Below are 25305 nucleotides of genomic sequence, written 5' to 3' on the forward strand. Positions count from 1 at the left end.
TTACCTGGTAAAGTCTATTGGTGGCAGACTTGGCGATGCAAAGTCTAGTTAGATCCCTTCTCTGTATTATATTGGGTTGATTTTGAATAGAGAGGGCTTCAATATGTTGCATAGCCACCAATTAGACCGTGAAAACATTATTCAACTGAGTTCTGTGATAGACCAAAAAAAAAAAAACTAAGTTATGTGCTTTTGGTGGCATTTTTCTCTACAAGAGAGATGCTGAAAGGTGGGATGAAAATGAAGGAAAGCGGGACCCACAAAAAAAAAAAACCAAAAAGACACTGACAGAAGTGAAATGTGGGAACCACAAAGGGTGAAATGGTCATAATACTTTTGTTTGGGAGTGTTTTAGCCGAACTATGGGTGGAAAAAGAGTGGCCCGAAAAAAAGTCTTTTTGCCTTTTGGTTTGAATGGACGTGGTTCTGGAAACTTTGTGTATGTGCCATCTTTCAAGTCCAATCCAAAGTTTCAGTCTCACCATACTTCGCTATTGCAAATTAAAAATCAAGCAAGATATAAAAATGGTAGGTGATTAAAATTAGTTGGTATCTAATGTGACGAATGTTGGTATGTCAATCAAATGAAGATTGATAATCTTGAATAAAAGTAACTATTATTAAAGGCATTGGCAAGCCACAAGAATAAATGTCGATAGATTATTAAAGTAATTAATAGTTTTGAAAGTATAGAGAAAAGTCAATTTGGGTAAGTGTGGTGGTAGATATCTCAGGTCCTCAAAGTTGGTTTATTACACTATAAATGGAAGTCATATTATTCTTGTCTTGTTAATTACTATTGTTTGAGTGTGTATTATAATAGCATTTTGTTCAAATTAGTTTGTGTATCGTGAGAGTAATAGAGATATTTCATAAGGTGAGAGTTAACATATTGTAATGATTGTCTTCATATTTTTATATATACATAAAGCGCTTTGCACATTGTGATTGAGGTGCTTTTTCATCTAGCACTTTGTACTGGGTATAAGCAATTTCGCACGAACCAAAGATATCGTTGACATACTTTTATGCTCTTTTTTGCTTGATTTTGAAAAGTACCAACATTTGTTTATACATAGAAGATTGGCAATTAGTTGAATAATCTACCAATACTTATTCCTGTGACTTACCAACTCCTTTAAAGTTACTAACTATTATTCAATATCACCAAACTTAATTTGACCGATACACCAACATTTGTCACATTAAATACCAAATTAATTTTAGTTGCTAAGCAACTTTTTATCCCGTCTGGTTTTGAAAGGTACCGACATTTATTTATACTTTCAAGATTTCTAACTACTTTAATAATATACCAACATATATTCTTCTGGCTTATTAGAAAAGTGGCCTTATTAGAAACAAAATTTGAAACATTTGCTTATGGACAGGACATGCCACGGCGATGCCATGGTTTATATATTTGAAACATTTTGTTAAGCCAGGGCACTTATTAGCCATACCTAGTAAAAAAAACAGTTTCCTTCCACGATACACTAATTGTGCAGAACATGAAAAAAATAGTGCTTGAAAACTGATAAAATTTCTCTCCGTGTGGATTTTTAATTAAACCATCGTCCCTGAAACACTTGCTAATAAAATCCTTACTAGAAATATATGACAGTTCACATATTCAAATTTGACCCGATTTGCCATTAAATAAACGTGTATAGGCCAATTCGCAACAGCTGCAGCTTCCAAGTTACGGTGAATAAAGTTGATGGCTGCAAAAGTTAAGGTGAGGGACATTATGATTACAAGAACACATGTCGGTGTAGCTTTTCACGCGCCCAATTTCTTTCAGTGTTTCTTCTTCGCGCTTTTCACATGGCTCTGGCTATGCAGACGACATTTCTTCTGAATTAACTTTTGAACTTTTGGATTAGAAAAATATGAACTCGCACATTTAAACCATTTACGATTATTCTATGGCTATATCTATAGTTGGGCATATTTAAGATCCCAATCCAATATTCTAGATTTACAATATATCTAGATAAATATATAATAACAAGATATACCTAAGAAATCATTCTTCATGATGACACATGAGGCTCCAAATAAATAAACAATCTCCTTCATGTTGCACCGATGGGATTTGCTGCATCGTTCACAAAAAAATACTCCACCGACGCGCTACCTAAACAAACCAAACTGCATAAATATCGTTTGAAGTAAAGTGAAACCAAACTGTACTGAATTATATTTTATATATAGAATATATGGGAAAATTGTTCAAAAAGTCCTAAACCTATTGCACTTTTGCCAATTCAGTCTTAAATTTTTAATTTTGTCAATTGAGTCCTAAACATTTTCATGTTTTGCCAATTGAGTCCATCCGGCCAATTTTGGCTGGGAATTGCTAACACGGATGCCGGCCGTCTTACGTGGTGCGGCTAGCACTGACGTGGATAATTTGTAATTTTTTTTCGAATTTTTATGGCTACCAGCTAGAGGAGGAAGAAGGGAAGGGGAAAAAATAAAAAATAAAAGTTAAAATAAAATAAATAAAAATTTGAAAAAAATTAAAATATTATTTAAAATTGTCCATGTCAGCACCAACCGTGCCACGTAGGACGGCTAACGTTCACTTCAATTATTTCCAGCTAAAATTGGTCAGATAGACTCAATTAACAAACTTGAAAATTTTTAGGATTTAATTGGTAAAATTGAAATGTTTAGAATTGAATTGGCAAAAGTGCAATATGTTTACGATTTTTTGACAATTTTCCCTAAAATATATAATAGGCATGATTGAGGTACTTTTTCTATGTGTGTGTGTAATAGGCACGATTGAGGTACTTTTTCTATAAACATGAGAGAGAGAGGGGGGGGGGGGGGGGGGGAGAGAGAGATGACCTGCTAAGTGCGAAGTGAGCTCTTACGGAAAACTAAGAGATAGGAATGAGCACCAACAATCTATTAGGAGGTGAGTACCAGGTATTCCTGAGTTTTAGAGGGCCTGACACTCGTCGCGGAATCACCAATTGCCTCTACCACGCCTTGGTAGATGTCGGGATTCGCGTTTTCATCGATGACGAAGAGCTTCGACCAGGAGAAAGAATTAGTGGCAACCTTCTGTTGGCGATCGATGACTCCAAGCTTTACATGCCCATCTTCTCTAAGAATTATGCTTCGAGTCACTGGTGCCTCCGTGAGCTTGCAAAAATGGTAGAGAACACCTCTAAATCTAAAGAAGAGGGGAATGAGAAGGTGATATTGCCCATCTTTTATGACGTGAAACCTGCTGATGTGAAGCTGAAAACCTCGTTGTACAATGATGCCATATTGAATTTGGAGCAAAAGATGGAGGATGAGAAGAAGTTCAGCCATGAGGAAATAAAGACGTGGCGTCAGGCTCTCAGCAAAGTTGATGACACCAAGGGGTGGGAGCTGCAGAAATATCCGGGGTAATCATCTAACTGTGAATGTCTAAATTATATTTTACAATCAGGCTATAAATTTAATAAAAATTCATTAATTATATTCCAACTCCAATTTTCCTCAATTGAAATGGAAAGTCTCAATTTGTCCTTTTACTTTTTTCTAAATCATGAGATATCCAAATTTATTCGGACATAGGAGGATTATTACATTTTCTTTTTTGACTATGTTCCATTGTATAAGAATTTGGCTTTGCTTCATCTTTTTTTTACCAAATTGATCCGTGAATGTATTACAATTCCTAAGGTATGCTTGAGAACTTGATTATGGAACCGTATGCAGTTGCATTTGTAAAGTTCTTTTCCACATCAAAAGAAACAAGTAAATCTAATATTGCCATAATTCATCATACATTTATATTTTGATTCTTCCACTTTTTTTACCAGAAATCTCAATTCTTCTACTTGATTTTATAATGGAAAAAGTGCTCTAGAACTCTTAAAATTTGTCGCAAAAGTACGATTGAGTCCTCAACTATCAAAAAATCCGAACAAGTCCTAAAACTTGTCAAATTTATACAATCAAATCTCTCTGTTAAGTCCGTCCAACTTGGTTAAAAGAAAATGCTAACATGGTTTTTCCATTTTTTTTTATGACATTTGGCGCCGATGTGGCACTTACCAATCGCCATATTAGAAAAAACTTGAAAAATTTTAAAAAAATGATTAAAAGATTCTACTAATAGAAATGAGGAAGGATAAGGATAAAAAAAAAATTTACTTTATTAAGCTGCTCCGCTTACACCATTTTCATCAGTCAGACCGCCGCTATCGACGCTTGTTGATCAACGGTAGTGCTGCTTGTCATTGAAGCTGTCCATGGTCGCCGGCAGCTGTTGCCTCAAACACCTGCTGCTAGACTCGAACAACATCACCACCTACTGCCTTGCCGGCTACCCTTGCGCTTGAAGACAACCACTATGGAATCAAACAACACCTCCACAACAACCAAATTCAGCCTCCACAACCAACTTCAGGCCTGAACACCACCAAACTCATCCCCTACCACCACCTAGCACCATAAGAACTCGACCACCATTGCCAAAATCGTCCACCACCGTCACCAGATCAGGTTGCCGTCACCACCATTATGGTTTGCCACCATTAAAATCGTGCAGCACATCACCGCGTACGAATAGACTCGGGTTTGAGTTTGGGCCTCAAACCGAGCACAAAACCTCATATCTGTGGTCAAACGACCTCCATTTTGAGGTTGTGCGACCTTAGCCACCATTGAGAACTCCGTTGGAGGCCACTTGCCTTGGCCTAAGCTCGGAGAGTGAGAGAGAGAGAGAGAGAGAGATTTGGCGCTTGCAACCATGGCAGCTGGAGAGTCTTCAAGCTCACGGCCACTGTCGCATGAGCTTCATCGAGTTTGGCCATGGCTGCTGGAGCTTCATCTAGCTTGGGAGAAGGGTCGCTCAAGCTTCGTTGAGCTTGGTCATTCGGCCATGGCGGTTGGAGTTTCTTCTAGCTTGCAGCCATGGCCAGTAGTGGCCAGTAGAGCTTCCATGTAGTATTTCAAACTCCTATCTCAAGAACTCAATTCAAAGAAACCATGAAAAGTTTTAATGGAGAATCAACAAATGATCAGGTTGGAGAAAAAAGTTACTGGAGATGGAGCAAGCAAGATTTCTTTCCACTGTTCCTCGCGCTCCTTTTTATTTATTTATTTTGTTATTTTTTAGTTTTTTGTCCTATTTTCTAATGTCGGGTCAATAGTTTCCATCCATCAAATTGAACGAGCTAATAGAGCAATTTGACAAGTTTTAATATTTAATTATACTTTTTGAAAATTTTAGTACTCAAACATTTATCTTTATAATCAAACACATCTCGCCCTCTATTCCTTCAACTTAAACTTGTAATGGATGTTTAGGTTTGTAAATTCGTCTTGTTCTTGAAGTTTTGAGCGTAACGTAATCCATCTTGGTCCAATCCCGTTTTTTTCGTGCCCTTTTTTATTGGATAATTCAAGTTCAGGGACAATATTGAATATTTTCAGAAAGTGCAGGGACTAAATTGAATATGTACCAAATGTCCAAGGATCACACTGAACAAATTAAAATTTCAGAGATCACATTACAGTAAAGTTCAGGGATCATATTGAACAAATTAAAAGTTATTACATCATATTACAAATTAAGCCAAAGTTTATGAACCATTTGTGTTATTATCTCATAATTTTAGTTGCATCCCAAACCCCCAAAAAGAAATTTTAGTTGCCTCATGATGAGAGAGAGAGAGAGAGAGAGAGAGAGAGAGAGAGAGAGAGAGAGAGAGAGAGAGAGAGAGAGAGAGAGATGTGATAACCCATAACTTACAGGTGAAATGACCGTGAAAAGTAATTGTTGGGTAAACCTCGCACAAGGGCATGCGCATATATATGTAATGTAGAGCTAAAGTTTAGTGTCTTTGAACACGATGAACATTCAAATAAAATGAACTTACAAAACTCAATGCTGTTTAGTTTAGTATAATTGTTTCGGTAAAACACAAAAATACTTTTCTTACATTGTTTTTATATTGGTCTCTTACGTGGTGTTCTTTCTCGCATGCAATAATAAAGTGTCCACATTAGATTCCTTCCTGGCTCCCTCACTTAACTGATCAGTTTATGAAATTGATCTACGAAAGAGATACGACAAATACTTGTTCGATATTTGAATAAGAAGCGCTCATTTATATACTCCTTTTCTGTTCTTATTAATAAGATTTCTTCCTCCAAAAAAGTTTTGACCTCGCGTTCCCACCCTGTTACTCGGTATATTGTTGGTCAACATGCAATTATACGAATTTGTTTACCTTTTCTCAATTGAAACTATTCAACCTTGTGGCAGCGAAGGGGTTCTTATCGAGGCTGTTGTTAACGAGGTTGTGGTTAGGCTCAAGACAAGACAGAGAAAAGTGACAGGAGATTTAGTTGGGATGGAAGATCGAATGGCGGCCATAAACAGTTTATTAGACATCAAATCCGGTGGTGTGCGGCTTATTGGAATTTATGGGATGGACGGCATCGGCAAATCAACACTTGCCAAGATTATCTATAACCAACTATGTCCTCGCTTTGGGAAAAACTGCAGCTTTCTTGATGGCATACGGGAAATGGCAAAAACCAAGGGCTTAGTCAAGCTGCAAGAACAATTGTTGTCCAATATCTCCAATTCTAGAGTGGCTCGCAACATTGATAACATTGATCATGGGATTGATACAATTAGAGAAATAATTTGCAACAAGAAGGTACTAGTTGTATTGGATGATGTTAATGAGGGAAACCAAATCGAATACCTCATTGGAATTAATCCTTTGTTCGTTGGCACTAGGATACTTGTTACGACTAGGGACAAAAGTGTTTTGAAAATAAGAGGATTGAAGTATGAAATCGTGCCTTATGAAATGGAGGTGTTGAACGACAAAGATGCACTTCAACTTTTTAGCAGGCATGCCTTCAATGCTGACATTCCTCCATACAGTTATGACACTTTTTCAAAAGACATCGTCTCTACAGCGGGTGGACTACCTTCAGCTCTTCAAGCTATAGGTTCATTGCTTTTTCTTCAGGAAGAGAAAAAAATATGGGAAGAGATGCTAGAAAAGCTAAGGAAAACACCTAATAGTGATGTCTTGGGAAAGCTAAGGATCACCTATGATGCCTTAGAAGCGGATCAACAACAAATATTTCTTGATGTTGCATGCTTTTTCATGAGTAAAGATAAGGCTAATCCAGTCTTGGTGTGGAAAGATTGTGGGTTCAGCCCAGAGTATGCTATTGATGTCCTTATTAACAGGTGCACAATAAAGGTTTTAGAGGGTAATAAATTTTGGATGCATGATCAGTTTAGAGATCTTGGAAGAGCAATTGCTAATCAAGAGCGTTCCAGGTTGTGGGTTGTAGACGACATCATTCGCGAATTAAGATCAACAGAGGTAAAGTATGACCAAATTTAATTTGAATAAAAAATTACTTACCGTGTTCATCATTGAGGATTCACATTTCTGAATTGGGAGCGACACTCCTGTTTCATTTTTTGTTCTCTTTCACGGAATAAAATTGTATGATACTGACAAATTCCTGCAACTGCTCCTTAATGTCATTGGCAGATCAAGAGCAGCGTTCAAGCACTGGATTTGACAAATTGGTCAGGGACTGATGATCAAATAACTGTCACTGCTGAGCAAATTAAGCGGTTCCCACGTCTTCGGCTGCTGTGGTTGCATAACATAACTTGCCAAGGCGACTTTGCGGGCTATCTTTTTGAGTTGAAATGGATCAGTTTGTTTTACCCTGATGGAAGTTCTGAACGCCATCCACGTTTTGAGGCAACCAATTTGCATCTCGAAAACGTGGTAGTGGTGAATCTTGTTGGCCATGGATTCATGGATGATCATATCAGAAGCCTAATCCAGGTATGTCAGTTTCCCTCTTAGTCTAACTTTCTCATTCAACGAAGGACAAATTTCAATGGACTTAATAGTCTAATTTTCTCATTTAGTGAGAGGATCAAAGGAGAAATGATCCAAGTTGGGAGCCTAAATCCCTATGTACTTCTTGTATAGACATCCAGTTGTCCGTTCTGATGTTTCATTGGCTTTTGTAGGAGGGGAGGAAATTGAAGGTTCTCATTCTTGAAAATAATAAGTCTATATACAGGACACCAACCTTTTCCGAATACTCAGTTTTAGAGAAATTGACCATTTTTGAATGTTCATCTTTGATGGAAATTGACTGCTCTATTGGAAAACTGAGGTGGCTGACTGAGTTGAGTATTGAGTCATGTCGGAATCTTGGAAAATTGCCTGAACAAATTGGAGAGTTACCGAATCTTCAGCACCTCTCTCTTAGGAATTGTGATAGCTTGAGTGAACTCCCCGAATCTGTTTCGAAATTAGAGTCATTGATGAAGTTGGATGTATCACACACGCCTATTACAGTATTACAGGATTCCATTGGTAGACTGCCAAGCTTGTCATCTCTCAATGTATCGTCCACACCAATTGCGAAAGTGCCCAGTACAATGAGCGAGCTTAGTTGCCTCGAAACACTGGACTTAGAGCATTGTCATAAGATCCAAGAGTTGCCGGAGCTCCCCAAAAGTTTGACAACTCTACGGCTGAGATCTACTTCGTTGCAAACTGTCCCTAACCTCTCAAACCTTACTAATCTAGTAGAACTGCTCCTATCTGATGGCTCTGAATCTAAGGCCACATCAAATATAATTCAAACTTGCGACTTGCAGTGGATTGGGAGGTTATCCAAACTGAGGAAGCAGCAGTTGTGCCTTTTAAATGTCCGCACACTGCCTACAGAGTTGGGCTCCCTTTCTCTGCTGAAAGAACTTACAATGTATGGACTAGACTTCCAATCCCTCGAACAACTTCCGTCAAACTTGACAGTTCTAGAGCTCGATCGCACTCAAGTGAAACAAGTACAGCTCGATGGGCTTCCTCAGTTGGAACATTTGACTATCAAAAGGTGTAAACTCGTTAAAAGATTATCCATTCCATCAAGTTTAAGAAAACTGAGAGAAGCCGAGGTGTCTTCTTGCACTGACTTAGTCGAAGTTCAATTTCTCGGTGACTTAATATCATTGGAGGGATTGTGTATTGAGGACTGCAAATCTTTGGAGAGGCTGGTTAATCTGTCGGAGGAGCCCGGGTTCAATGAGCGAAAAGCTCCCGAGTTGACTAATGGTGGCAGGAGAGTGTCCCTTGTCTCAAGCTCCCTAAAGATGCTTCAAGTATTCAAGCTGTCAAGGTGCCCAGAGCTACATGAGATTCAATTTGCTTCTACGTTCAAACCATTGGGAGTATTTTCTGTCGAAGAGTGCACTTCGTTAAAAAAGATAGGCGGTTTGTCAAACTTGAAGAACTTGACGTGGTTAGGTATTGTAGGGTGCGAGAGCCTGCAGGTTGTCGATGGCATGGACGAATTAGAGCGTTTGGAGCAGTTGAAAGTTTATAGGTGCAGATCAATGGAAACGATTATTGATGCATCGAGCTCAAAAATACCAAAGGAGTGCCAGATACAGATGAGGGATTGTGGGGAGTTACTCGACACTGGTTCAGATGGTTCAAGCATCACTTGGGAGTCTTACAGAGAGAAGATTCTAAATGCATCAAGGCAAGCATCAGACTCTGAAGTTGAAACAACTTTTTACGACTGTGAAGCAGAAATAGGGGATCCTCTAATGGAACAGGTGCGCCTTGTTTCTATTCATGGATCATCAATGTTTCTTTTCATTTGCTATATGTGTGTCAACTTAGGAAGTAAGGTCAGGTATCTTACATCACTCACCATCTGACTGAGAATTCACACTCTCCTTCTTCCTATTTGTGCTTTTACTTCATTCTGTGCTATCACAATCACTCAAAGGACATGGAGCCTATATTTACCCCCAAAAATTGAGTATGCAACTTCATGTCTTCTTTTTTCACTCGATAAATTCGATATTGTGGAATATGATCGTGCAACGTACCAAAATCACAAGATACCGGACAATTAAATAGGAAATAAATTTAACACACCACGGTTTGCGTAGTTCAGATCAAAAAGTGATCTAGATCCACCGAAGAGTGACAATAATAGATCCACTACAAACTAGGAAATTGTAACATAAAAAAATAATTTCCCGATTCCAACCTCGATTTCACCCAATCCTCATCTAGTATTTCGCTCAATCTCTAATACAATTTTCCTTAAACTAAAACTCACAAGAACCTAAAATAAGGGTGGCGCTATTTCCACCCCCAATATGACTAAACCCACCCTATCTACACTAAAAAAAAAATTGTCCTCAATCGTTCACTTACAAAGTGATGGCCAAATTCTTTCTTTTCCTATTTTTCTATTTCTATTTGAAATCTAGTTGCCATAACTAAGCATTTCACCTGTTTTATTTTTTAGTATATTAAAGAAATTTTTTAGTGTATTCTTAGATAATCATACTACGTTCAACATGTCCTGTATAAAAGTATATCGCTATTAGTAATGAAACAAGACAAATTCTTTGATATAGTAAAAAACTTAAAAGTCTCTTCTACATCATTGCTCTTAGAATAACTTATCTATAATTTATCTCTCTTTTTTTTTTGTCAACTTTGTCTCTCTTATCTCAAAAGCTCACTTTCTCGGTGAATTTTTTATTTTTATTTTCATTAGTCTAAAATATATTAAGTCTCTTTACTAACTATATGAAAGATTTTATTTTTTTTCCTTACTAGTGGCGAGATAGTTATACATAAAGCATATAAGATGTCATAGAAATATCCGGAAATACTCTAAAAACATTATTCACGATGACACATCTCTTGATATATTTTCAAACACTTTATAGATAATATCAATCTTTGTTAATCCAAAATAATAAGATCTCATTGGCATTTTACAAAAAAAATTCTTATTTTATGCACTGTTCTGATTTAATTAACTTTCATCTCTAAAGTTTCATGTTGGAGAATGTAATTGTGATTTTAATTTGGAAAATCTTCAAAGAGGATTTTTTTTCTTCAACTGATCATCCATGTCTACAGGAATCTCTGCCCAAGAATCTTCTCACACATGTTAGCACTGATGCAAAATTGTCGATCAGCGTTGGTCATTACTGTGCTCAATTTCCGTGCCAAAATCACTAGCCAAGTTCCTTTACCATGTCTGGTGGACCCATTCACGTGTACACAGGCTGATCATTTAAATTACCAACAGCGTGTGAAAGATCAAACCTAATACTACACCTACACGTGGCATACCTCTAACAATCAACGGTACTAGCATGTGAAACACGAGATATATGCTTCGCCTCTTCCCGATGCACAGAGACAACTTAAATGATTTTGTAAACGTGCAGCAAGAGTGGTATTTACAAATCTTATGAGCTACATGTTGTGGTGCTTCAGACTTTTCTCACGTACCTCCTCTTAGTCATTCTTTAAATTCCAATTTTCCTCTCTCTTGGCATCTCTATATGCGAGACCTTCTCCCACTTCTCCCAAATTCCCCAACTAGACCTTCACTTTCAACCAACACTCCAACTCATCCACCTTCACTGACACTGCAAAGCCTCAAGTCTGTGCTCACCACAAAGTATCAATAAGTTGCCATACAATACCGCCACTCTACAAAATCTACCACCTCATCGGCACTCTGCTAATCTTTGGGCTCTTTTTGCAACTCCACGTACTTATATGTACACCATTTAGATCTTTCTTTACAATTGGTTACTCTCTCCTATTATAAGATAGAGCAAACTCGTTAAAGGTAACGTTTTTGTTGATCATAAATCTGGGTAAAGCTCATATGTGCACCAAGTTCATAGTTTAGGAATATGTATCTCCTTGCCCGTAGCTTCAGTGTGTCATCTTTCACATGAGTATAAGTACAGCAATTACAATATCTCAATCCAGTGTAATCAGCAACTTGCTCGACCACATTTCCTCATATTACTACAATCAATTGATATTGATGGCTATACTTCATGTTGTATTCATGGCCAAAATTGGAGAGTAAAGAGTGAGGTCTCTCCAACAAAATTATGTTCATTTTTCCTTCGAGTTTGCTCAAGTGTGATGTCTTGGCAGTAGTGGGGTGTCTCATTAAGCCTTACTCAGTGCAAATCTGCAAGAAATTTAAAAAAAAAAAATTAGGGGAAAAGGAGGGGCGGGGGGGGGTGGTGTGGGTGGTGTAAAAGAAAAGAGGATAAGAATTAAAAGAATTACAAAGCTAAAAATTTATTTTTGAAAAAGAACGTAAGACCATCGATCTGCATCGGTGAGGGTTGGCGAGGGTCGGCGAGGGCCCATGACCCTCGTTGGGTATTGGTGAGGGCGGTCGGCCCTTGTTGCTCACAGGGCTTGCCAACCCTTGTATTTATCGAACAGCGTTGGCACCACTATCGCCACAGACAATCCACCAGCCATTAATCAAGCGAGCATCATCCCCGGCCACCACCTTTGTCGAGGGCTAACACATCAAGCTATGACACCAACCTGACGCCATTTCCGATAACTATCATACCAGTACTTGATCCTTGCAAAAATCCACTTTTTTCTCCAAAATCAAATTTCCTTCTTTTCTTCATATGTGTCGAGTCTTGGGAAAGTCATGAAGAAGTAGATCAAAGCCTAACAGTTGCTCTGTTCTAATTTTCGGGGAATGAAGATATGCGAATTTGTGAATGCTGCTTGATTCTAATAGATTTATGTTCGATTGATGCTTTAGAAAGCCTTCTTAGAGTGATGATTAAGCGTGAGGACAATCCTTTATGTTGATTCTTGCTAGGTGTTTGCATTTGGGTGTTCAAACTAAGGATTATAGTCGTATGATATGTGGGCAATCTGTTTTCTTCTTTAAGATGTTTAATCCACATTAGATATGATATTTTCGAATCTCCCTGTCTCAGCAAGATGATGGTGACGAGCTTGAGGACAATGACGAGGATGATGGCAGGGAGGATGAGGATGATGAGGACGATGGCAGGGAGGATGATGATGATGAGAACGAAGGCAAGGATGATGACGACGATGACAACAGTGTGCATGAGGACAATGAGGACAATTACGGCGAGGATGACAAGAATGACGATGTGCATTTGTCTCGCGAGCCTTCACTGGTTTGTTCCGTGGACGATAATGATGAGAACAACGATGTCGACAAGGAAGGTGAAGGCAATGGCAACAGCGATAGCAAGGACGGCGAGGATGAGGATGAGGATGGCGAGGATGATGAGGACAACAATGTGCATGAGGTTTTGCAGTCATCTCGCTTGCCTTCGCCGGTTTGTTCCGTGGACGATAACGTTGAGAACAATGATGTCAACGAGGAAGGCGAAGGTGATGGCTATGGCGACGGCGATGACGATGAGGAAGAGAGGGACAATGAAGTAGCCGAAGAGGAGGTAAGAGACGACAACAACCTAAAACTCAGCTGAAATCTGTTCTCTGTTCAAAACTCGTGCTGATTTTTTGAAAAGCTTAAATTAAATCTAGCGATAGTTATTGCTCCAGATCGCCAGTTTGCTGCAACTAAAAAGTGTGATTGAAGAAATTGACATTGAAACTATCGGTTTTCAATCAAAAGAAGGGCTTTCCTCACATCATAGTCCCCTGCTTTGCCTTACTTTCTTCAAATCCAAGTACCTACCGATTGAGAAAAAAATTAATAAAAAAAGTTAAGTCAGCATTTTGTATTAGTCAACTTGGACGAAATTAAGAGATTCTGTTGATTCTTGCTAGTTGCTTGCGTTTGGGTGTTTAAACTAGGGATTATTGATTGACCTTTTCTTCTTAAGATGTTTAATCCACCTTAAACATGATATTTTCAAACCTCCCTCTCCTCAGCAAGATGACGGTGATGATTACAACAACAACGAATACGATGACAACAAGGAAGACAATGGCGATGAATACGGCGACGATGGTGAGTACAATGGCGAGGACGATGATGGCAACTAGGACGACAATGCGTAGGAGGTTCTATAGATCTCGTTGGCCTTTGCGGGTTCATTCTGTGGACAAAGATGATGAGAAGGAGGAAGGCGAAAGGCGAAGGCGAATGCAATGGCAACGATGAGGACAAGAAAGAGAGCGATGTTGAAGAGGCCGAGTACTTGACTTCTTTTTTCCTTCGAAACATGTGGCAAGATGACCATGATTCGCAGTTGAAAGAGTGTCAATGCTCATATCCTTCTGGTCTCAAGAGCTGATTGCCGAAACAACATCAGTTTCTCGTCTCTTTCGGTTCTTATCAGGTTTTATTCTTTTCCTTTTCAATAGTTAAAATGTTAATTCACTCCTTGTTTTTTTTCTCCACAAAAAGACAATGGTGTGCAATTGCCCTATTTATATCACGAATTTGTTTGGATTCTACTTGTTAATCTGTTCCAATTCAGGGTATGCATCTCATTATTTCGAGATGTCCCCCGTAGAAACATGCTTCATGAGTCTGTCTTTGCTGCTATTGTCCGAGACTCATCGGTTAACCACTCTATGACACTCAATAAACCTAAAAACAATACTCATGTTCCTTCCTAGACCAAATCCTTCGTCCTTTGCCTTACAGGCAAACAGGTGATTCCCAGAATTCTTCTCCTTGAAGGCTTTTTCATTGTCAATCCGGGCTTCTTGTCCATCACGAAATGTAATTTCAGTACCATCATTCTTACTCGTCTTTAAAGTATATAGACAGAAACAAGTCCATCTCATTAGAAAAGGAATTAACGTATTCAATCTCATGTACTATTTGTCCAAGTTGATGTGATGGCCTTTTGAAGGGCCAATTTGCCTTACTAAAGAACGAACCCAAATCCTTGCACGACGGCTTTTAGGCAAAAGAGAAGACATGAATATTCAATGACTTAAGCAAGAACTTATGCAGAAGAACAAGGGAGATCAAAGAGCCCATGATGATAGAAACATAGTTTACTTTGCACTTCTTTTTGCGTCCTTCTTTGATACAATCTTAAATAGCTGTCTAAAGTAACATAAACGAAGGGTTTCAAGAACAAGACTATATATGATTAGACAGAAGAGATTTCATTCCAAATCGTAACGGACAGCGGTGTTGTCCCAAGTGATATGTATTTTGGCGATTGCTCTTCAACTGGCAAGATTGATCCTATTACCCACTTGAGTATCCAATAGCACGATCAATCACGCCCATCGATAGAGTGGTTAGGGAAATCGCCCGATATCTTGGGGTAGACATAGATCCTCGTAGTATTACTACAATAGTCCCCGTTGTGCACTCCCCCGATCGGATGACTCGGATTTTCTCCCCTTGAATCAACGCCCAGACGGTGTTGTACTTATGGCCTGTTTGGTCTTTCTTTTATTAAAGGTAAAAGTTACTTAATGACATTGAAGCGAAAACATAACTATTTAAATTCAATTTGAAATTTGACCAAAAAAAATTCAATTTGAAAAAAAATCAAATGATTTCAAATGACCTATATGTCCACATGGATAGATTATTTTAATTTTGTTGTTAAATATAAAAAAGTCAAAGGCTAATTGCTAAAAAAGTAAAAAAAAAAAAAGTCATTCAAACATACACTCAATGTGAAATATGGAGCAGCATGTACACGTTGAAATTTAATCTCTCGGAGTCAGATGCATTAAGATTAAATTGATAGATGTTGACATGTAAATTAATGGTGAGAGTGTCGGTAATTGATTTACAACTATATTAGTGGTAAAAGGGGACTGATATGCTATGAATAACATATTTGATTATTTTCAAGTTTTAAATTTACTGAGTTGAGATTTTCCTAGCATCCATTATGTTTCACTGATAATTTTCATTGGTTCAAAATATTTTTCTTATTTATCATAGTTTAGAAGAGACAATGATTTCTTTGTTTACGTACTGATATACTAGAGATCTTAGGAACTTATCAAAATATCTACTTTGTTAACCATCTATTTAAGACAATTGTCACTCGTTGATTTGTACACCTCTCTCTATTCTCCACAAAGTGTTTTTAACCTTAGTGTCATCATTACTTTTAACCTTAATTATTTAATCTTATCTCTTGGTAACTCTTGAGTAGCCTCCAAATACATTCCCCTTTGTCATGTAATTCCATTCCCAAACATTTCAAGTCTTCAAGCTTCAAAGATAGGAATCCTTACTTCACTAACTTCTAATCTCCAACTTTCCTCTTCAATTATTGTTTTCTAATCTTGCGAGTAAAAGCGAAGATCCCACACTTGTGTTATTAAAGCTTCTATCTCAATCTTTCAAGTGTTGATAGGGTGAATTGTTGGACTTCACCATTTTTTTATCAATGGATTTTGCCGTTTTAAAGACCACGAATTGTTTATTCCCTTTTCTTGTTTATTTTACTTGAAGGTGACTAAAACTTTGAGTTGTTCAAATCTTTCTTCAAGGTGAGTGAAACTCTAGAGGCTAAGTTAGATTGATCTACTTAGTACTTTTGACTTGGTTATTTGATGGTTGTTAATTTTGGTTGAACTTTGATGTCCAGTGCATGAAAGTTCTGTTGATAGTGTCTTGAATCGTCGTGTTCTTGTGACTTGAATAGATGAGTCTCTATTTAGCAAGGTTGTGATTAATCGATTTCCATAAGATTCAATGACATGTTATGTGAAAATACGGAAATAGTGAAACTAAACTTGAAAGTGATATTTTTGTAACTCGACTAAGTTATTGATTACTAGCTAAGTGTTGCCAATTAATTACATGGTCGATTCTTTGAGTTGTTAATATTCACATTGTCGATTATTTGAGTTATTGATGTTCACGTTGTTGATTTGAGTTGTCGATATTCACGTTTTCAATTTTCTGCCGATTCTCTAAGTGGCCAATCATATAACTTGTTGATTTCTATACGAATTTACTGATCTATGAGTATGTTATCATTGCTTGCATGAGAAATGAAAGGAGGTAAGCATGTCATCATCATTACCTGTGTATGTGATCATTGAAACGGCAAGATAATTGTATTTTAGAAATGATCAGCATGAAAGATATTAGGTATTGAATATCAATTCTTGAGAATGAGTGTTGATTTCGTTGTTGAAGCATGGGAGATCATATGATTATGATGTTATCATGTGCACTGCGACTATATGATTATATATGGAAAGTATTATGTTGTATCCGTTGCCCATATAGTAGTGGTGACAATGCCCCGTGAGTTGAGATGCTCCAGGAGTGTCCGCGATGCCTCGAAATGCGAGATAATCGGTGAGTCAGAATGCTCAAGGAGTGTTTGTCCTAGGAATGTTCTAGATGAGATGAAGTAACGAATATGATACATGTGTATGTGCATGTATAAACATATATTCACATGTGTCTATTAATAATTTAATTGGTGGTAGCCTTGCATTACAATATATTATGCCATCCTCTAGCAATGAAGTAGATAATCTTATGCAACATTGTTCATTGATTTTCATTGGCATATTATGATTGGAAGTATAGTGAATTTATCCATTCAATTGCTTCTTATAGCATTGTTTTGTACTCATCTTAATTTAGCATTGTTTTGTGGATACTAGGTTAAGTGGTAAGATCTTCTTCTATCTTATACTTAGATATTTCAGTTACTGGGCTTTGACTCATCCCTTATTTTTTAGATTTGTAGGATGGATCACCCTCCACCATTGCGGTTTGGAGTTTTTGTATATTTTGACTATTATCAAGACGTGTTAGTACCTAAATCGGCGGTAGTTTATATTAAGTGTAGTTCTGTGGTATGGATCGACGTAGGGATACCGGAGTGTATCCCTCATTGATTTTTTGCTTGGTACTTCAATATCAACGAGGAGTTGGTTGGACTACTTAGAGGCTTTGATGGTCCCCCTGGTGTATAGATAAGTTTTTGGGTGCCGAAGTATGGGGTAGAACCGACCAAGACCGGACCTTTTTCCCAGGGTTAATGTGTTGTATTCTATTTCTTTTTGTACTTGTAACAATACTTGGAAAAGGGAAGATGAAGTCAAGTAGGTACATATAAATTATTCAAACTTGGCAAACTCATATTTCTTGTGCAATGTGATTTTTGTGCTTCCACGTGCCTAATACTAATAATAGTTTTAACAAAGGATCACATGACACACGTGACGTTTCTGTGGCATCACAATTTTCATCTTGATTAGATTCACCATCGGACTCGTATCTTTCCATTAAAATCACGTTTTGTGTAAAGTTTTTATGTGGCACTTTATCTCTATCTTTAAGTAGTTTCTTATTCTTAGACACACTCGTTGCCAATTAAAATAAACTGGCAAAGTCTTCGGCTTCAAATCTTTTTCTTATGTTGAATTTTAATCCATCGAAAGCCACATTAGCGAACTCTTTTTTCTAATAGTGAAGTGAGGCATCTATTTTTTGCCTTCTTAAATCGAGCAACAAATTGATCAACTGACTCATTATTGTAATTATAAAGTCTAGCCAAATAAGCGATTGTTACCTCAGGTATCATTCTATAAAATTGAGAGTGGAATTGTTTTTTCATCTTAGCCGAAGTATGGATCGAATGAGAAGTAAATTTGTATACCATGTAAAGGAAATTTTCGATAAAGATAAAGGAAGTAACCTTAGTCTTAAAAACTCATTTGTCCCTACTTCACCACATTGGGCTATGAATCAACCAACATGCTTGACAGTCGATTGTTCATCTTCGCTAGTAAAAATGGCAAAGTCGAGGGTTTGAAGCCACTAGAAAGAGGTTAATTGTTGACCCATTTGGGATAACGTTTCTGGTATGAACGTCTAATAATACCTCTATCCATATCAAAGTGTTGTGAACTGCTTCAGCATACTGCTATGGGGTTAATCGTGGATTTGGTTGGTCATCTTGCCTTTTAAGTGGTGATGTTGGTCTTGTCGGATTTTCTACATTGATCGGCATATTAGCCCCTTTTAAAGGATATTTCCTAATGCTTCTGATAGTTCACCTTCAGTTCCTTTTCCGCTTGTTGAAGTTACATAATCGTTACTATGGGACTTATATCGTTTTCTTTTTTCTAGCGTCCTGCTCTTATTCCATTCCATGCGTCGGAATTACGGCTTATCGACGGTGAGGGTAACTGGGAACTGCGCCTAATCAAGCAATGATTTAAATAATCAAAGGTGGCATGTGCTGTTCGAGGAGGTATATCCCTGCGTCCTTAAAAAATAACGAGGACCACAGCCATCTTTGGAGGACTCGCATAGTTTTGATGCATACTTAAGCCGCGTTAGCTCGTCCGTACATGTCACGCCGGATGGGAACGTAGCTAATAGCCTCGTCTTGAATGGATGGAAATAGATGAAGATGAAGGTGGTATACATAACTCAAATAAGACGAGCCAAAAACCTGCTATGTACAGTATTTCTTCTTCCTTCTCTATCATTATCATAGCCATGGTTTCTTTAGCTTAGTCCTGTTCATTCAAGATCAGTTTTCTGATTGATGTTAGATGAACACATGATTATATTAAATTAACCCCAATAAATAAGCCAGCTGGCGGGGAAATCTTTAATCCCCCTTTCTTTATATGCCTAATGTAGCTATTGAGATGATGTGTTCTTTTCATTCCGGTCAGTCCTTTCTGGATCAGCCGCGGCCTAAATCGAATGAGGAAAAAATTCTTATGCTTAAGCCTTCGATGAATGTGATTGTAGTCTTTGCCGTATGAGCGATTCTCTTGCTAAAGAGATGAGTTCAATTGGAAGTTCTCATGCTAAACCTATGTATTTTGCCGAAAGATTTCGAAAAAGACCGACATTTATTTGTATTTCCAAAATTACCAGCTGTTTTTATAATCTACTAACATTTATTTGTGTTTTTTTTACACGCATATACCAACACTTTTGAAATTTTGTTAATATTTTAATGATGTTATCAATATTTATTTGCGGGGATTAAATTACCATTATTTTGTCAAATTATTAGCTTGCATTCACCGGGTTAATATCCAACTTTTAAATAACTATCAACTCTTTTCCAATATGTCGCCAATATTAATCTGTGGAGTTTAAATTGTCAATTATAAAATGAATTATCAACTCTTATTTCACTACTTACTACTTTAATTCGATCACTATTAAAATAGGCATCCATTTTAATAATTTACCAATTTTTATATGTGCAACTTCCGGGCTGTGTTAAACATGCCAACTCTTATTCAACTCCATTGATCAATTAATTGTAGTAAACTATCGGAATAGTTGGTAAATTGGATGAACGTTGATATTAATAGTTGACTCAAATTAAGGTTGGTAATTTCGTATAAAAACTAATAACTTTACACGCTAGTTACTAAACGAAAATAAATGTAGGTAAGTGTCCGGAATGATTGGTAATTTTAAAAAGATTATATAATATTGATATTTTTCTAAAAGTGTCGATAAGTTACTTATATTTGACGGGCTTAGCAAGTTGTTAGTGAACCTTTCGTTGCAAACGAGATTTAACAGTTACCAATGCTTTCGAGTGTTGGTGCTTCCTTTCTGGATCTGCTCCGGCCTACGATTCTATGCGAAAATTCAAAGACGCATGAGCTTTCGATTAATGCAATTGTCGTCCATTGTCTGTACGTTGTTACTACGCATCGTCGTGAACGAAAACCGTCGCATGTTCTCTTATTTCGACACATACAAACTGCGAAGGGACTGATGATAGGTGAAGAAGGCCCATCCATTCCTTTAAACCTCTCTTGCCAAAGAGATGGCTTCCATTGGATGTTCTCGTCCATTTCATTCTTCAGTCTTCCTTCGTTTCTCAGCATTTGCAGAGAGAATCGATTCTTATAGCACCACCAAAATTTATAGTGAAGGAGTGGAGAAACTTTAAATTCTTCCGATTTGAAAATTCACTTCTATGAATAAGGATTTCATAATACAAAAAGTCCTAAATTGGTACGCGTGTGCCACATTTACCCCAAACTAATATTCGTGTTACAAAAAATTCCAACCTAATGCACTCGTGTCTTATGTACCCCAAATTAATTTTCGTGCCACAAAAAATCACAATCTGATATGCTCGTGCCACAATTACCCCCATTTTGTCCTAAGATTTTGGTAAATTTGTAAGAGATATACCTTAAATGGGAGTTTTTGTGACACATAAATTAGTTTGGGTTAATGTGGGATTAATGTACCGGTTTGAGGTATTTCATAAGACGAAAACTAGCTTAGGTTAAATGCAGCACGAGTTTGCTAGTTTGAGATTTTTGGTGGTATTAGTCCCATGTAAAATGCACAAACTCTATGCTTTCAAGCTCCATTTCTCTTGGTGAATAATAATACCATCGCATCGTCACATAGTTTTAATCGTACGTTTTCTAGAAATTGTACGATCAAACATGTCTCCAACCTGTCTCTAAAAAATCGCAGGCATGTGGACACTTAGGTTTCACCATTACGATTGACTAGAATATCGCTCTTTATCTAAACTTATACATTCTAATTAACTTTTACATAAGAAAACTATTCCATCGGAATTTGCCTCGACGACGAAGTACCTTTCACTGAAAGTCCTTCTTCAGTTTTTTATTAAAAGAGACATGTTCAATGTCGATTTTGAACAGGAAATATTACAAGTACACAAGGAGTCCGATAAATATACTTTAACGAAATTTAATCGACGTTAAAGTACACAAGATAAATGTACCACGTCGGAATTTAATAGATGATGAAGCACCTAGAAACTATAGCAAAGATATACGTCGAAATTTAATCGACGATGAGATATTTGGACACTACAGTTAAGATACACGCCGAAATTTAATTGACGACATGTATCTTTGTTGTAGTTTTTGGGTGCTTCGCCGTTTATTTAAATTCCAACGTTGTACCTTGATCTTGTGTACTTTAATGTTGATTAAATTCCGTTAAATTATATTTTTCAATTTCCTTGTGTACCTGCGATATTTCTTGTTCGGAGTTTCTACAAAACCTATCTCTTTTTAATAAAAAATCAAAGAGCAACTTTCGGTGAAAGGTATTTTGTTATCGAGATAAATTCCAGTGAAACATCTTTTTGGTACGCCCGGTGGGACTAGTATGGTTGATTTGAGAAAATATAATGGTTAGAGCAAGGAACTAGTTCGATCCTAGCAATGGCATCGGTAACAACCAGTCACCGAAGCATGACAATGACAGGGTAGGACGTGTTGGAGAAACATCTCAAGGAAATTTTGATGATCCCAAAACTATCCTTAGTGTAATATTTACTACGATGTTTACGAATGTTCATGATAATGTAGAAATGATAGAAGTGATATCCATGAAGGAGAAAGATCACAAGATTGTTCTATTTGTAAATAGCACCAACGGATCTAAAGATCAACTAGTGATGATGTTTAGTCGAAGCTGAAGATATCAGGCCATTGGTAATGTTAGAGCAACGAATCTTTGAGTATGTTCTTTGGCTCACTATTATAGCCGTTGTCAAAGTGGATATTCACGGCAGAAGAATTGAAAGTCACGTAGAGAATTAGAAATCGGGCTGTTTAATAGGTCTGTCAGAGCCGTAGTGACAGGACAACAGCAGAAGCTATTTTGGGTAGCCTACAAATGTTCAAGAAAATGACTGTATGGGCAGTTCTATTTTTGGACAGCAGCACCAAGAGTCATCTAACGGCTCCCTGCTTCTCTAAGACATCTCCAACAGGGAGATTGAAGATGATTATAAAAGAGAAGATCATTGAAGCCAAAATGTTAGACATGCACAATACAAAATCCTAAAATCTGCTCAAAGCTGTGTTCTTAGCTAAAAGCTTTTATTCGTTTGTTACTTTCATTATTGGATTCTTGTTGCCTTGTAATAATGTAAAACATCAAGTGTGCCAATTGAGAGCATCACATAATTCTTGATAGTGTGATATATTGTCTAAAAGGATTGGTGTGTGCTGAGTGTAACTTGTTCAGTAGATTATTATTGCTTTCTCACACGATTTGTGGCTTTTAGTGGTGAAAGTAGATGTAGGCTTGGAATAAAGCCAAACCAGTATATATTATTGTATGCTACCGTTTTTCTCTTGTTTACTTGCACAAGCACACAATTCGCTTAAGATCTTTGAAACATTAACTTGACCTAATCTTAGCCTATTGAACTAGGGTTGATTTTTATTTTGTGTGGACATATGAATTGTTGAGAGTGTAGAATTTGGTTTTTTATTTCATGAAATTACAAAAGATGGAGAGGAAAAAGTGAAAGAAGAAAGAACAATTATATTGAATGAAACCAGAAAAAAAAAAGAATGGCTTTGTGGATTCTTGACTATAATACGATAGTTTAATTTCACTTTTCTTCGAATCGTACTTATGTAGTTGGTTTGGTTTGACATCCAAATATCACCAACCGCCTTGCTCACCTTAGGGGTGCTAAGATGCCAATTAAGGAAGACGAAGACAAGTCTTGTGGCAGGTATGCTATCCCATGCACAAATGGCTCTTCAGGCCTTTATAAAGAGACTAGTTCTTAGCCACCAAGCTCCTCTTCGAATTTTGATTAGCACCTTGGAAATGCTTTATAGTAGTAGAATTCTAATGCACCGGTTCCATATCATGGCAAGTGTAGAGCATACTACCAGGACTAATAAGCACACATATGTTTGTTTGAAGAATTATACCAGGTAGGAAGGTAAAGGCGAAGATTTAGGGACTCAAAATGCACATAGGTTTTTATTTCTCAAGGCTTTTCTAGGGAGCAGATCTTACCTCCAAACCTTACAAGCATTACCTTATATAGGCACAAAAGTAGACAAACAATCAATTATCGGTGAAGTTCTGGATGTCACCAATAATTTAACACTCTTCGACTGACTACAAAGACTTTTACAACTAACAGGTGACTGATAGACTCGTAATACCTTCTCAGACGACAGTTTTTCTTCTTGATTGCACATTTTTCTTCTTGCTACAATGTTGCTACAACACTGCTACAGTGGTGAACAGTGACTGCTACAGTGATGAATAGTACATTGCTATAGTACTTCCTGACAACGAGCCACTTTTTTAACCGCGCTTGGTACGTCTTCAAAGGTTATATTTATGAATCGGTTTTTTGGTATTATCGTCATCATAGCTGTCCGAACTACCTTCGTCCTTTTGTCTCCTGTATTCTCTAAGGAGTCTTTCCACTTCTGTGATCTCTAGGTCCACGTCCTCATGAAGTTCTAATCACTTTTGTCTTTTTTGTGGAGACTCATAGGAAGTACCTGGAACGTCTGCAGAACTTGAGTCGATATCAGCTGGACATGATGGAATAGCTAGCTGGGGAAAGTTTTCTAATTCAAGTGACGAATTGTTTTTGTCAAGACCTAAATTGAGTGCAAGTTATAGCTCACTATAATCATACGGGTCTTGCGATAATGGACTTCTCCATAGATCCTGTGATTGAGGGGCTTGAGACGAGGATGAGGCAGCAGCATCTGAGGCAGCTTCATCCATATCAGTTTGCATAACTATGACATAATATTGTCCCAACATTATCTCAATCACTGTCTAATACCTGTGATAAGCTAGATGATCCCAAGACACGTTGCTAGAACCAGTTGGCCATACCTCTAGTGGTATCACTTGGTTGTATTGACATAGAAATCTCTGGAGCTCTCTATATTCCTGGGAAAGTGCCGAGATTTTGCACGGAAGAGTTTTGAAGAATTTATCTGGAATTGGCTTAGGCTCATACGTAGTTACTCCTATATCAGCTGGAGTTTTACTCACGTCTCCATTTGGACGAATAAAAAACCACGGCCTGTGAAACAGGACTATTGTATGCAACTCCGGATTGGGTCGACAAGCTCTAAGTTGTTCTTGAAACATGCATTTCCAAGCTTCCAATGATTTGAACCAATTAAGCATATCACCCAAATTCTTAAACTTCTTTTCTCCAAAAAGAATTCTGCCAATAATGAAAATAATTCTGGTTGTTGGGAATCTAATGGCTATGGTATAAAGATTGAACAAATATCAATAAAATCACTTGAATTCTTCTGCGAACTCGTCTTCAAGATTGAGGGAGATAGGATGGATGAAAGGATAATCTGGATACAGCCCACTGGGCATGAGACTTAATCCTCTGTATATGCTAAAAATCAGCAGTTGATATTTCCACATTAGTGATGGTAGATTTTTCAAATAGGGTGTTGTTTTAGATGTATGTAGGAACTTTCGACGGGTACTATCTACTGGGCCAAGAAGGTTTCATCTTGGTGGGTTTAAATCCTCCGAATGGATTTCGAGACACATACATGTTTATGGATGTAATTGGTGCAGCAAGTTCTTTTGGCCGCGATAAGAAATCTGCAAGCACATTCTTCTTTCCTGCTATATGCTTGGTTTCAAAAGAATAATTTGAAAACCATTCTGCCCATCTGAGGAGTTAAGGATGAGGAATTTGCTCTTGTTTGA

General features: G+C 37.4%; 1 protein-coding gene across 1 annotated transcript; it reads left to right on the forward strand.

Annotated features, from left to right (window-relative positions):
* The first annotated feature begins 2851 nt into the window (after positions 1-2851).
* Positions 2852-14393, forward strand: LOC115683023 (disease resistance protein L6-like). The gene is made up of 6 exons (XM_056312259.1): positions 2852-3410; positions 6284-7370; positions 7545-7850; positions 8042-9640; positions 12839-13333; positions 13776-14393. The coding sequence occupies exons 1-6, from the start codon at positions 2905-2907 to the stop codon at positions 13887-13889; spliced, it is 4107 nt and encodes a 1368-aa protein (XP_056168234.1). The 5' UTR covers positions 2852-2904; the 3' UTR covers positions 13890-14393.
* Positions 14394-25305: the final 10912 nt, after the last annotated feature.

Source organism: Syzygium oleosum, unplaced genomic scaffold, assembly GCF_021117445.2.
Source record: "Syzygium oleosum isolate NSW1041296 unplaced genomic scaffold, Sole_v2.1 Sole_v2.06, whole genome shotgun sequence".
Classification (NCBI taxonomy): Eukaryota; Viridiplantae; Streptophyta; class Magnoliopsida; order Myrtales; family Myrtaceae; genus Syzygium; species Syzygium oleosum.

Coding starts and splice junctions, on each gene's coding strand:
- LOC115683023 (XM_056312259.1), top strand. CDS start 2,905: ATGAGCACCAACAATCTATTAGGAGGTGAGTACCAGGTATTCCTGAGT. Junction 3,411..6,283: donor GAGCTGCAGAAATATCCGGG/GTAATCATCTAA, acceptor ACCTTGTGGCAG/CGAAGGGGTTCTTATCGAGG. Junction 9,641..12,838: donor GGGATCCTCTAATGGAACAG/GTGCGCCTTGTT, acceptor TCCCTGTCTCAG/CAAGATGATGGTGACGAGCT.